The sequence below is a fragment of the Dichotomopilus funicola genome (assembly GCF_033296635.1).
Source record: "Dichotomopilus funicola strain CBS 141.50 unplaced genomic scaffold C8A04scaffold_34, whole genome shotgun sequence".
Classification (NCBI taxonomy): domain Eukaryota; kingdom Fungi; phylum Ascomycota; class Sordariomycetes; order Sordariales; family Chaetomiaceae; genus Dichotomopilus; species Dichotomopilus funicola.
The window spans coordinates 68,750-79,700 of NW_026944055.1; the positions used below are offsets into that span (position 1 = coordinate 68,750).

At 58.2% G+C, this 10,951-nt stretch overlaps 4 protein-coding genes across 4 annotated transcripts; 1 reads left to right on the forward strand and 3 right to left on the reverse strand.

Annotated features, from left to right (window-relative positions):
- Positions 1–1,273: 1,273 nt before the first annotated feature.
- Positions 1,274–5,108, reverse strand: C8A04DRAFT_28956 (myosin tail region-interacting protein MTI1; the record flags this gene model as incomplete). The annotated part of the gene is made up of 3 exons (XM_062780840.1): positions 1,274–3,180; positions 3,240–3,314; positions 3,410–5,108. 3 exons carry the CDS (start codon positions 5,106–5,108, stop codon positions 1,274–1,276), a joined length of 3,681 nt encoding a protein of 1,226 aa, XP_062636690.1.
- A 1,038-nt stretch (positions 5,109–6,146) lies between these two features.
- C8A04DRAFT_28957 (uncharacterized protein) lies at positions 6,147–7,325 on the forward strand (the record flags this gene model as incomplete). The annotated part of the gene is made up of 1 exon (XM_062780841.1): positions 6,147–7,325. The coding sequence occupies one exon, from the start codon at positions 6,147–6,149 to the stop codon at positions 7,323–7,325; it is 1,179 nt and encodes a 392-aa protein (XP_062636691.1).
- Positions 7,326–8,007: 682 nt separating this feature from the next.
- Positions 8,008–8,620, reverse strand: C8A04DRAFT_37516 (uncharacterized protein; the record flags this gene model as incomplete). The annotated part of the gene is made up of 3 exons (XM_062783900.1): positions 8,008–8,106; positions 8,204–8,395; positions 8,474–8,620. 3 exons carry the CDS (start codon positions 8,618–8,620, stop codon positions 8,008–8,010), a joined length of 438 nt encoding a protein of 145 aa, XP_062636692.1.
- A 464-nt stretch (positions 8,621–9,084) lies between these two features.
- C8A04DRAFT_37517 (mitochondrial ribosomal protein MRP51) lies at positions 9,085–10,500 on the reverse strand (the record flags this gene model as incomplete). The annotated part of the gene is made up of 1 exon (XM_062783901.1): positions 9,085–10,500. One exon carries the CDS (start codon positions 10,498–10,500, stop codon positions 9,085–9,087), a length of 1,416 nt encoding a protein of 471 aa, XP_062636693.1.
- Positions 10,501–10,951: the final 451 nt, after the last annotated feature.

Consider the following 10,951-nt stretch of genomic DNA (forward strand, 5'->3'; position numbering starts at 1 on the left):
AAATCCTAAACTAAAGCCAAGCAACACAACCACCACAAGGCGATGAGAAAGCTCAATAATCCATCACAAACAGCAACACACGCACAGAAACCGAGTCTATAACAGCCACGGCGACAAGAATCCCATAGCAATTAGCCCTAGCATTATGATAAGTATGTATCTACAGAGTTAATTTACAACTTAACTACCACTCTACTCACCCTCCTCAGTCGAGTGAGTTGAGTTGAGTTGAACAACCCCCGAGGTACTATTATTCTTTCCTTCGTCACCCCCATCGCACCATAAATAAATCACCAAGACACAATGACCATTTTGAACAAGCCGACTGATAGTTAGTCAGTTAGAGCACATATTGTCATGGTGGCATGGCAGTATTGACTGACTACAAGGGGGGGATATGATATGAGCAAAGGGCAAGGCAAAACACGAAGCAAGAAGAAGAGATGAGGAGGGGAGGTGAGAAAAGAAGAGAGGTGAGGAGATAGGGGGACGGGAATAGAAGGAATGGGGACGAGAGAGGCGAAGAGGGTAAAAAAGGACCGGGAAAAGAAAAAGAATCCAAGAAATCCAAGACGAAGTGAGAAACACCACTACCAATTACAAACAAATAACCAGAACGCGGCAGCATGCTCACTCACCCAGCATAGCAGGCGAGTAATGATATCACAGGACGCCATCATATCTGCCGTCAAGGTTGATATTAACAGATTACGTTAGGGCAACGGACAGGCATAGCTTAGTATAAGCAAAAACGAGACAACATATCACACAGTTCACCAACCAGGTCGTATCACAACCACAGCATGATAGAGGGAGAAGGGCATAGATAGTATAAAACCTACGTACTACGATAGAACTCGCCCGCCCGCCCGCCTACCACCCAGCTCAGACCCTGTTCAATCGACTCAATCCATTTCACTACCTACAAAACCCGACAAACTCGACACAACAGCCGACGAGTAGAAACAACAACAACAACAAGAGAGAAAAAAGAAGAAAAAAGAGAAAAGAAAAGAAACAAGTCTGACAAGACTCAACAAACCAACAAGCCAACCAGACCGAAAGAGTAGAGTCTTCAGATAGCCTCCCCAGGACCTCAGTTGCACGCTGCAACGGCTTCATCATCACCACCCTCGCTCAATCACTCATCACCACCCACGCTTGATCAAACCCCCATAGCAATCCTCACCAACACACCCACCATACCATCCCCAGACAGACCAAACCCCCCACCACGTCCTACATCCCTCATCTGCAAACCCATCAGGACCTCCTAGTTCCCATCACCTGCCCCCTTCCCACCATTCCCATTACTACTATTACTTCCACCACCACCACCACCACCCCCAGCAGACCCGGACTCCCACCCGACCCAACTCCGCGGCATAACCCTCCAAATCTTGACCTCCCCCGACCGTAAATCATCCAACTTAAACGACTCCACCTTCACCTTCTTACTCTCCCTCCCCTGTTCCCACGCCCTTACCTTCTTCTTCGTCCCATCCCACTCCGCCACGACACCCACATGATCCGGTTTCCCAACCTCCATAGAGTACTTGGCATGCATGGCGCCATGTTTACCCTGGAACTTGGCGTTGCGGATCGAGACGATATCACCCGGGCGGATCTCATCGTTTTGCGTGGTGCTCGCGTTGGCGAGGTTGCTGTAGACGAGGGCGCCGTAGGCGCGGGAGCCGACGGGGACGAGGGCGTCGGGGAAGGGGCGGAGGAGTTCGTAGATGAGGGCTTGCGGGGTGCCGTCGCCGACGACGGAGTCCTTTTTGGTGGCGGCGGCGTCGCCGATGGCGCGGCCAAAGCGTTCGTAGCTTTGTTCGAGCTGGTCTTGGCGCAGGGCGCGCGGGGGTGGTTCGTGGCGCTGGTCGAGTTGGACGTCGCCGGTGTTGTGGGGGTCGAAGCGGGCAGTGATGACGGTTTGGGAGTAGTCCTGGAAGAGGACGTAGATGTCGCGGGTTACGACGGTTTTGCCGCCTTTGTGGGGGTCGGCGGAGCTAGACTCGTCGGACTCGGAGAAGATGTCTTTGCGGCCGTGTAGCTGCGGCGGGAGGCCGTTGGGCTGGAGCCACCAGGAGGATTGGCTGGCCAGGTCGATGTCGTTAGCAACGAAGCCTGACTCCATCGAGGGGCGCGTCACGTCCATCGACCGCCGGCTGATGCTGGGACGCTGGAGGTCGGCCGACTGGCGGGTAGCACCAGCAGCAGCAGTAGCAGCAGCAGCACGCCCGGAAGACGCCGGCGGTGGGGGAGGAGGAAGAGGGGGGGATCGTGGGGTTTGTCCGTAAGGTGTCGGTTCCTGCGAGAAGAACTCCTCCTGCTTGACCTGCGGTGAGGCCGACGGCGCGGGGAACGAAGGCACAGGTGGTGGAGCACCAGCGAGTGAAGATGAGGTGTAGTTGTACGGGTCGTAATCGTCGTCGTCGTAGCGAGGTGTCTCCTTGGGCGGAGGAGGAGGGGGTGGGGCCATCCGAGGCATGTCCACCGACTTCCGGCTGTCCGGGGGCGGTTGCGACGGGATGGGGGGCGGGCCAGCCCTGGGAGGTGAAGCGACCGGAACGGGGGGAGGTGGCGCTTCCGTAGTGGGAGACCGCGGCGATACCACATCCTCGAAGCTCGACTCACGCTGGTGCGCCTTGAGGGCGTCCTTGTGAGGAACAGAGGATGCGATGTCCGTGTCGTAGTCGCCCTCATACTCGGTGACCTCCTCCTCCTCCTCTTCCTCCTCAACACTGTCTTTCCGCGGGGGAGGAAGAGGCGGCGGAGCCCTGGACTCGCTGGTCGAGACACCACGTAGTGGCGGAGCAGCCGAAGGAGGCGGAGGAGGGGGTCGTGACTGAGTAGGCGGGAGCGCCGGAGGAGAACCCGGGATAGGCGGAGGTGGCCGGCTACTGCGCTTGTTCTCTCGCGGGGAAGACGGGACGGCCTCATCCACGTACGATGTGCGGCGGTCCTGCGATATCCTCGGCGATGTGGGAATCGGCGGCGGAGCAGCTGTGGCAGGCGGAGGTGGAGGAGGCGGGGCGCGGGTGGCCGGGCCTAGATCCCCTCGTGAAGAATCAAGCTCCTCCTGGGGTCGTTCTGACAGCTCGTCGTCCGATACCGATCCTTCACTAGGCGACCGGACCGCGGCAGCTGATGCTGTTGGAGGCGGCGGTGGCGGACGTGCTTCACGAGATTAACAATAATATTCCATGGTGCATAACGCTGGGCACGATGATACTCACAATCCGCAGGAACAGGAGGCGGGGCCGGGCGCCCGCCAGGAATAGGAGGAGGTGCTCCTGGTTCCGACGACGGCACTATTGTCACTCCGAAGTCAGCACGCTGCTCAAGACTCTTCTTGGGACTTCCAGAGTGGACCAGATTAGATCAGTATATTGTGCGGTCAACTCACCTGGCGGGGCAGCCTCCTGATGCGGAGTTCTGAGGTCGCGCTCGTCCTCCTCCTCTTCCTCGTCCGCCTCTGCTTCCTGTTCATCCTGCTCTGGCTGATGTCTGGCCTCTGGGACAGGAGGTCGCATCATGCCAGGCAGGGGAACGGGAGGTGCTCGCACGGCCGGCGCAGCAACTTCCTCGGGCTGTTCCTCGACCCGCTTCTCCTGCGCAGCCTTCTTCTTCTTGGGCAGCACCGGGGCCGGAGCACCAAACAAGGGCATGGCCATGCCCGGCATACCCATGCCACCCGACATCTTGGCCATTCTTGCGCGCAACTCCTCTCTGCGACGGAGTTCCGGGTCGACGTCTTCCTCTTCCTCCTCGTCCTCCTCCTCTTCTTCGTCTTCTTCTTCCTCTATCCGATCATTGTCCTCTGGCTTGGAGACACCGGCTGCCTGTCGGGGTCTGCTGTCGCTGTCCTCCTTCTCGGTGAGGTCATCCTGGCCTTCTGTGGTCTCGCCCGCACCGGACATATCAGCTTCGTTGCCATCACGGGGCTCGGGGCCCTTGGAAGACCTCCGTCTCGGGGGGTGGGCCTGGCGCGAGGGCGCGGCTTCATCGATAGATGCCCTCGGGGCCTCCTCGGTACGCTCAACAGCAGCCTCGCTTCCTTCGACCGTGTCTTGGCTGTCGAGACGCTTCTTGGGCGGCCGCTTGGGCTTCTCCTTCTTGGACGCAGCTTCAGCGTGCCGGGCAGCCGTCTCCATCTGTTGTTTCTGCAGAAGGGCCAGACGCTCCTTCAAGCTCATGGGCTTGGGCTCATCGTCGGCCGCATCGCCCTCGGCTGTAGTGGGCCGCGGGGCGAACCCTGCCTTGGTCGCGTTCTCCTGTACTTCGGCTTCCTGCTCTTTTACTTCCGGATCTTCATCTCGGCGGTACAGCTTGGCCACGGGGGCCTGCGATGGCGGCGGAACATATGCATTTCGGCTCGGCGGGGGTGCTACAAAGGGCTTCTTGATGAACCCGGAGCCGCCGGAGCTCAGGCCGCTCGGCTTGAAGGGCGCGACAGGGGGCGCGGCAGCTCGGTTGAATGCTGCGATGCGGTCTTTGAAAGCATTACCAGTCGGCTTCTCGGACACGGGAGGTGGACCACCCGGCTTCGGGCCTGGAAGTGCGCGCTTTGCGGCCGGGGCGGGCGGTGAGCTGGCAGAAGGGGCCGCGGCCGGTTGTGGGGCAGGCGGGGCAGGAGCTTGCTTCGGCGCCGGGGGCTCTGCCACGGGTGCTGGAGCTGGAGCAGGCGGGGGTGCCGAGTAGGTCTCAGTTGGCGGACTGGCAGCCACAGGGGCCGGCTCGGGCGTCGTCTCTTCGGGCTCTGGCGTAGCCTCCCTCGGCGACTCAACAGCGGGCGCGGGCGCAGGTGCTAGTGCTGGTGCGGGGGCCGGAAGCGGAGGGGCAACAGCAGCGGGAGCCGGGCCTGGCTCGGAACCCTTCTTGGACCGCGGTCGGGTCGGTCGAGGCGGGGCAGTGGGCTCGTACTTCTCGACAAAGTTGCGGGGAAAAATACCCTCGTGCTTCGTGCCGGAATCATCGACATACTCGCCACCGTACCAGTCGTCGTCCTCCTCATCAGTCACAGTGATGATCTGGCCTACGTTGAAACCCAGATCATCCTCGTGCCCAGAGACATAGTCGTACAGGGCTTTGACCTTGAACGACATGATGACGCGGCTCACGGCCAGCAGCAAACGTAGACGGCGGGTGTCGATGCAAAGTCGGGGTTAAATTGGTCGGAAGCCTGCGCTGTATTTGTAGCGGGGTGTGCAAAGAGAGAGCTTCGGAGCTTCAGAGGCCTTAAACCACTTTCCCGGCCAGGTGTCGCCACACGGTGCACACGTTGGTTGTGGCGGCCGTGCAAAACAAAAAACAAAAAAGAAACCCCCGAAGCCGGAGTGAGTAATGTAAACAAGCGGCCACGCGATGATAGAACGGGCAAGAGTGTGTGCGGAGAGGGAAATGGGGGAAGGGGGCCCGAAATCTCAAACGCAGCAAAGCGACGGAAATCGGCTGCTGCAGTGTGAGAGAAGCAATGGACGGCCTGAGCTTGACTGAAGACAACCTGGAACTCCGGAGGGGTTGGCAACAAGCGGAGCCGGTGCAGAGTTTAACTGAATGTGAGTGGCCTACTAGTCGCCTGAATCATTTTGCGGGAGATGGAAAGAACGAGGAAGGAGCAGTCCGCAAGTCCACAACAGCAGGCAGGTGGGGTAACCTGAAGTTTGGTGGAGGTCTACGAATAGAGGAGGGGAATGCCAAGAGTCGACGTCAGCGCATGAACGGTGAACCCCATCTGGCCCTTGAACCAAACAACACAAGTCTCCTGCTTTCTTCCTGCGGTGGCTGCCCACCACCACACACCTCACCGTCTACGTGGGTCGTGTCGTAGTGTTCCAGATCTCACCAGGCAGCAATTCAGCCGGAGCCTCAGGAGGTGGCTTGGGCTGTTACTGCACTTTGCGGCACCAAGGGCATCATCTTTAGTGTTGTTTGAAAGCCGAGGCGTGTGGTGGGACCGGCTTTCAGCAGCGCTAACCAATTTCAGACACTGACACGCCGCAGAAAAAACAACGACAGGGGTCATTTCGAATCATCAACCAGGTTGTCTGAGGCAATCGCGGGGTCTCCAGGTCTTTGTCTCGCGTTCCAAACCACGAGGTTTTCACACTCCGCAAAAACATCGCCGAATCAGCATCACAAACATGGCAACATCACCAGCCACATCGCCAAAGCCGAGCCCCCGGCCACGGCCCAAGCCAAAGGGTATCTTGAAGAAATCTTCCTCGTCAACCACAGCATCACCAATAGCTGCCCCCATAGACTTTCCATCATCATTTTCTCTAACAGCACCCACACCACCCGCACCACCGCAACCCGAACCCAGTCGCCTCGAGCTCCTCGCACAACAGGAGCAGGCCGCCCGAATCCGCCTACTCGAGAAGCTCAAGGCGACTGAAATCCGCCCTGCTGTCCCTCTAGCTACGTTTGAAATCCTCTCCCAGTTCCCACGCAGCCACCCTCCCACACCACCACCACCATCAACCTCAACCTCAAATACAACAGCGACCACCCCCACCGCAACAACACCAGCAAAAACACCACCACCAATAAAATACACCGCCGCCAACCCCCACCCAATCGACGTCTCCGACCTCCTCACCCACCTCTCCACCTTCCAACCCTCCGAGTACCTCGACCTAATCGAAGAGCGCAACTGTCTCGACAAGTGCGGGTACGCGCTGTGCGCCCGCCCGCGCCGGACCCACGATGCACCCTTCAAAATCACCGCCGCGGGCGGCATCGCGCGTGCCGAGGACCTCAACAAGTGGTGCTCTGACGCCTGTGCCAAGCGCGGGTTGTACCTGAAGGTGCAGTTGGATAATCCGAGTTATGTGCGCGGGCCGGATGGGGGGATGGTGGTCAAGTTGGAGTTGAGGAAGGAGGGTGGTTCTGGGGCTGGGGCTGGTTCTACGGGAGGTGAAAAGAAGGTCACTAGCGGTGCTGCGACTGCTGTCTCTCCCCGAGGCACAGAAACAGACAGGAACCAACTCGCGCAGGCCATGGCCCAGCTCGAGATTGACAAACACAAGCGCCCTCCCAACAAGAAGACGTTACAAAAGGACCGCAAGGATGCATCCGCCCTCGCGGGTGAGAGGGGCGATTCCGCCGGCGGCCGGCTGACGGATTTCAGTCGGGTCGAGGTCACCATCAAGGAGAGTGATGTTGATGGCCCCGCCGAGGCTCCTTCTGCGCCGTCTGAGGATGCACAGGGTTTGATTGAGGGGTATAAGCCCAAGTTTGGGACGGTGGGTGATGGGAGGAACGCGGAGGAGGGCGCTGAGAGCGATGATGATGATGAGTTCTTCTCCGTCCGGTTTTGATTAAGGCCCGGATTGGGGTGGGGGTTTACCGGGTACTGTACTGTACGTAGTGTGTACAACAATCGGCGTTTTAGGGGAGTGATTTTACGCAAGGGGCGAAGATATATCCGTTGCTGTTTACAGTTCGGGCAGCATATTTGGGGATTCAATGGAAGCCTTGCACGTCGCAAAATACACATCGCCGGTCGTGACTGCTAGGAATTTACTCATCTTACCTTGATACCATCCGCTTCAACGGGTAACTTCGAAACATCACAGCACAACGACCAGTGCAGTTGCACAGTCTGCATCCCACAAGCACAGCGGCCGCGAAGGGACTTTGAAATTGGCAATCAAGCGTCATCCCCGGAATTACCCTAGGGAATCGGCGACACCTTGAATGGGGCAACAGATCTCTCTATTTGCCGAGGATCTACTCCCGTGCTCTTGTTCGTTCCTCACGACCTCCCACCACCGCCAGATAAGACGCCATGTAGCCATGCCCATGTAACGCAATGTCATAACCCACACCCATATCCCATTGTAATAGTGTATAGTGGTCGTCGTTATCGCCGTGAGAAGAAGACGCAGAAGAAGGTCGCCGTCATCGTGGTCGCGTTCAGGACGCGAGCGAAGAAGAAGCCTGCCAATGCTTTTTGTCTTTTTTTTTTCCTCTATCGTATCTCGAAGAAAACGGGCACGCTTAGTCGCGACGAGGAGGGCGGTCGCCGAACCGCCGGCCGCCACGCTCGACGACAGGGTTCTGGGTGACGGGGGTGACGTTGACGGGAATCGAATCGAACTGCAGAGAGGAGAAAGGGGTCAAAGTCAGCAACCAACCGCCAAACCTAACCTTCTGGAGATACCTGGAAGAGGGAAAAAAAAAAGGGAATACGTACGCCAAGGTGCTTGAGCAGGTCCTTGGTCTCGCCGTCGACCTCGAGCTGGCCGGCCTCGGAGAAGTCGAGGGCAGACACCTCGGGCACGTACTGATCCTTGCGCTCACGCTCCTCTTCCTGGAGCTTGAAGGAGATGCCGCGGACCGGGCCACGCTGAATGCGCTTCATCAGATGGGTGGTGTAGCCGGCAATCTGTAGATTTCGAACAAGATCTTGTTAATTCCTGCCGACTTCTCCCCTCCAAACAGTGGGATTAAAGGGTCTACGCACCTTGTTGCGCAGCCTCTTGGAGGCGATGATGGCAATCTCATCGCACACCCGCTTGTTGGTCTCGAAGTCGAGGGTCAGCTTGGGGTAGTACCGCTCAATGATGACCTTGGCGGACTTCTTGACGGTCTTGGTGCGAACGCGACCCATGTTGGCGGTATTGGGATGGTGGTTTTTGGCGGGTGGGTGTTGTTGAGCTGGGCGATTTCCGAGACGAGGAGAGGTAAGAAAGTGAGGTCGCAGGCGGCACACAGAACTTTTCTTGGGTAGGCTCGCGGTTGTGGGGGGATTAGGGCACGCCAAGACCTAGGGCGCTGTGGCTGGTTGCTGCTGTGGATGTGGCTTATGTGGCGAGTGCGAAGCACTCATCAACTCGTTACACGCATAGTATAGCAAAAAATGCATTAATCGGAATCTTTCACGTCCTCGGGGCAGAAGCAGAGGATGAAAGCGGTTGATGTACCGTCAGGGATATTTTACAATTCAGTTTATTGTTACAGGACCAGGCATCACGGTCGTATCTACACATCTTCCCAGTCTAGTCGCCCAATCTCAACACCCTCAACCGTCCCATCCAGCCTTTGAATCCATCCGTCCACGCAAAGACAAACGCGTTACTCCTGCAACCCGTAATCCCGGGCGCTCGACATCGCCTGGGGACCGGGTGCCGCGCGGTATCTCTGCCGAATCTCCTTCGACGATTCAGGTTTCCTTGTAGCCTGAGCTTCGCGAGCGCTGAGGCAGTCGGCTTCGCCCAAAAGCTCACGCGCCACAGTGGCCGCCTCGGGCGACGAGTCCTTCACCGTGATAGCAATGGTGCCGGAGGCGTCCATGGTAGCCCGGGTGGGGCATACCCAAAGCTTGACACCACCGGGCAGTTCGGGATCGATTGTGTCGTACATGCCGGGCGAGGTGCCTCGCGCGTTGCCCATGTCACCAATGGAGGTGTTGGCGATGAACCCGGCCACACCAATACTGATCCTCATACCACGGCCTTGCCGGCGTGGCCGCACAACTCTGGCCGGTGCCGCGATGTGCTCCTTTTGCGGCCCATAGACGGGGTGGTTGGCCATGTACATGCTGGTGCGGAGGTACGAGAGACCGGCGGAGGGGTGGGTGATGGGCGGGCCCGTGTCAGCGTAAGGACTCTTCGCCTCGGTGTACTTTAATGTCATGATTTTGTTGCCGCTCATGCCCGTTTCGACCAAAGTTGGTGGGTTTAGCGGGGCCAGATCGAGAAACTGGCCGACCATCTCGTAAAGCGCCTGGTTGTTGTTACGGAGTTCGCGCAGGTAGTCGACAAGCTGGTCCTCCGTTATTGCGCTGGCATCAATGGGCTCTGGCGCCGGCAATGCCTTGTCTATCGCGTACTTCGCAGCAGCCGCATGTTGCTCGTGGGCCAGCTTTTTCTTCAAAAACTGCCGGAACTCTGCCCGCTTTGGCCGGACCTCCTTCGCCAGCCACTTAATAAAGGAACCCTGAGCCATGCCAGCCAACCAAGGCCCTTCAAACCGCCAACGGTTGTCCACGGTCTCGGCGCGCTTGTCGGCGGGAATATCGGTGGTGTCGTACTGGTCCTCAAAGACAGACCTTTGGGGAAGGTCGGAGGCTTTTGTGAGGATGGGGCCCGTGGTACTGGTTTCTCTGGCCTCTCTGCCACACGCACGCCGCACCGTCATGGGCAGCCCTAGCTCTTGAAATTTCCGGAGAGTGATGCCATGGTCGGCTGCTGAGACATAATCGGTGATATGTTCGCTTGAGTCAATGGCCCTGACCCGCAGCATGGGGTTCGTTGTCTTAGTCGTCGACTTGAGCGGGAGTGGCCGTTTGAGGCCCCAGTCTCCCTGCCTCCGCGGGGCGCTTAGGGTGGTGACGACCTGGTGCGTCGGGGCCGGCAGCGTCGACGTCGTCGAATGGAAAAGACTGCCCGCTGCATGCTCGTTCTTGATTGCCGGGATCGGTTTAGGCAGAGAGAACATTCGCGAGGAGCGCAGGAGCGCGCCCCCAGGAGACACGCTCCGAGACGACATGGTGGGTGTAGATCAGCCCAGCAAGCTGGTGGGCAGTCGTCGTCGGACGTCGGCTTTCGCGATAGGAAAACGGAGCAAAATTTGGGTGCTGTCTCAATTGGCTGGCGATTGGCTGCACTGCGGGGCTGGACAGAGCAGTCAGACCCTAACCCTGAATCTTCAATTTTGAGCAACCCGAGCAGACCACCATCACCACCTTTATAACCAGCGCTCATCGCTGCTCCTTCCAACCCCCTCCCCCATATAGTTCGTAGTGCATCTGGGGAGTTCCACGACCACCTACTTGCCCGTCCCAGGTCCGATTCCCCGGGCGGGCGTTCTTAACAGTAAAATCTGTTGGTCCTCCGCCAACGATTTTCGTAAGCCCTGGGGCAGGCCCCATACGCCCCAGGGGTGAGCTTTTTTTGGCTTTTTTTGTTATGACTTTTTTGATCTCTTTAATTTTCTCTAC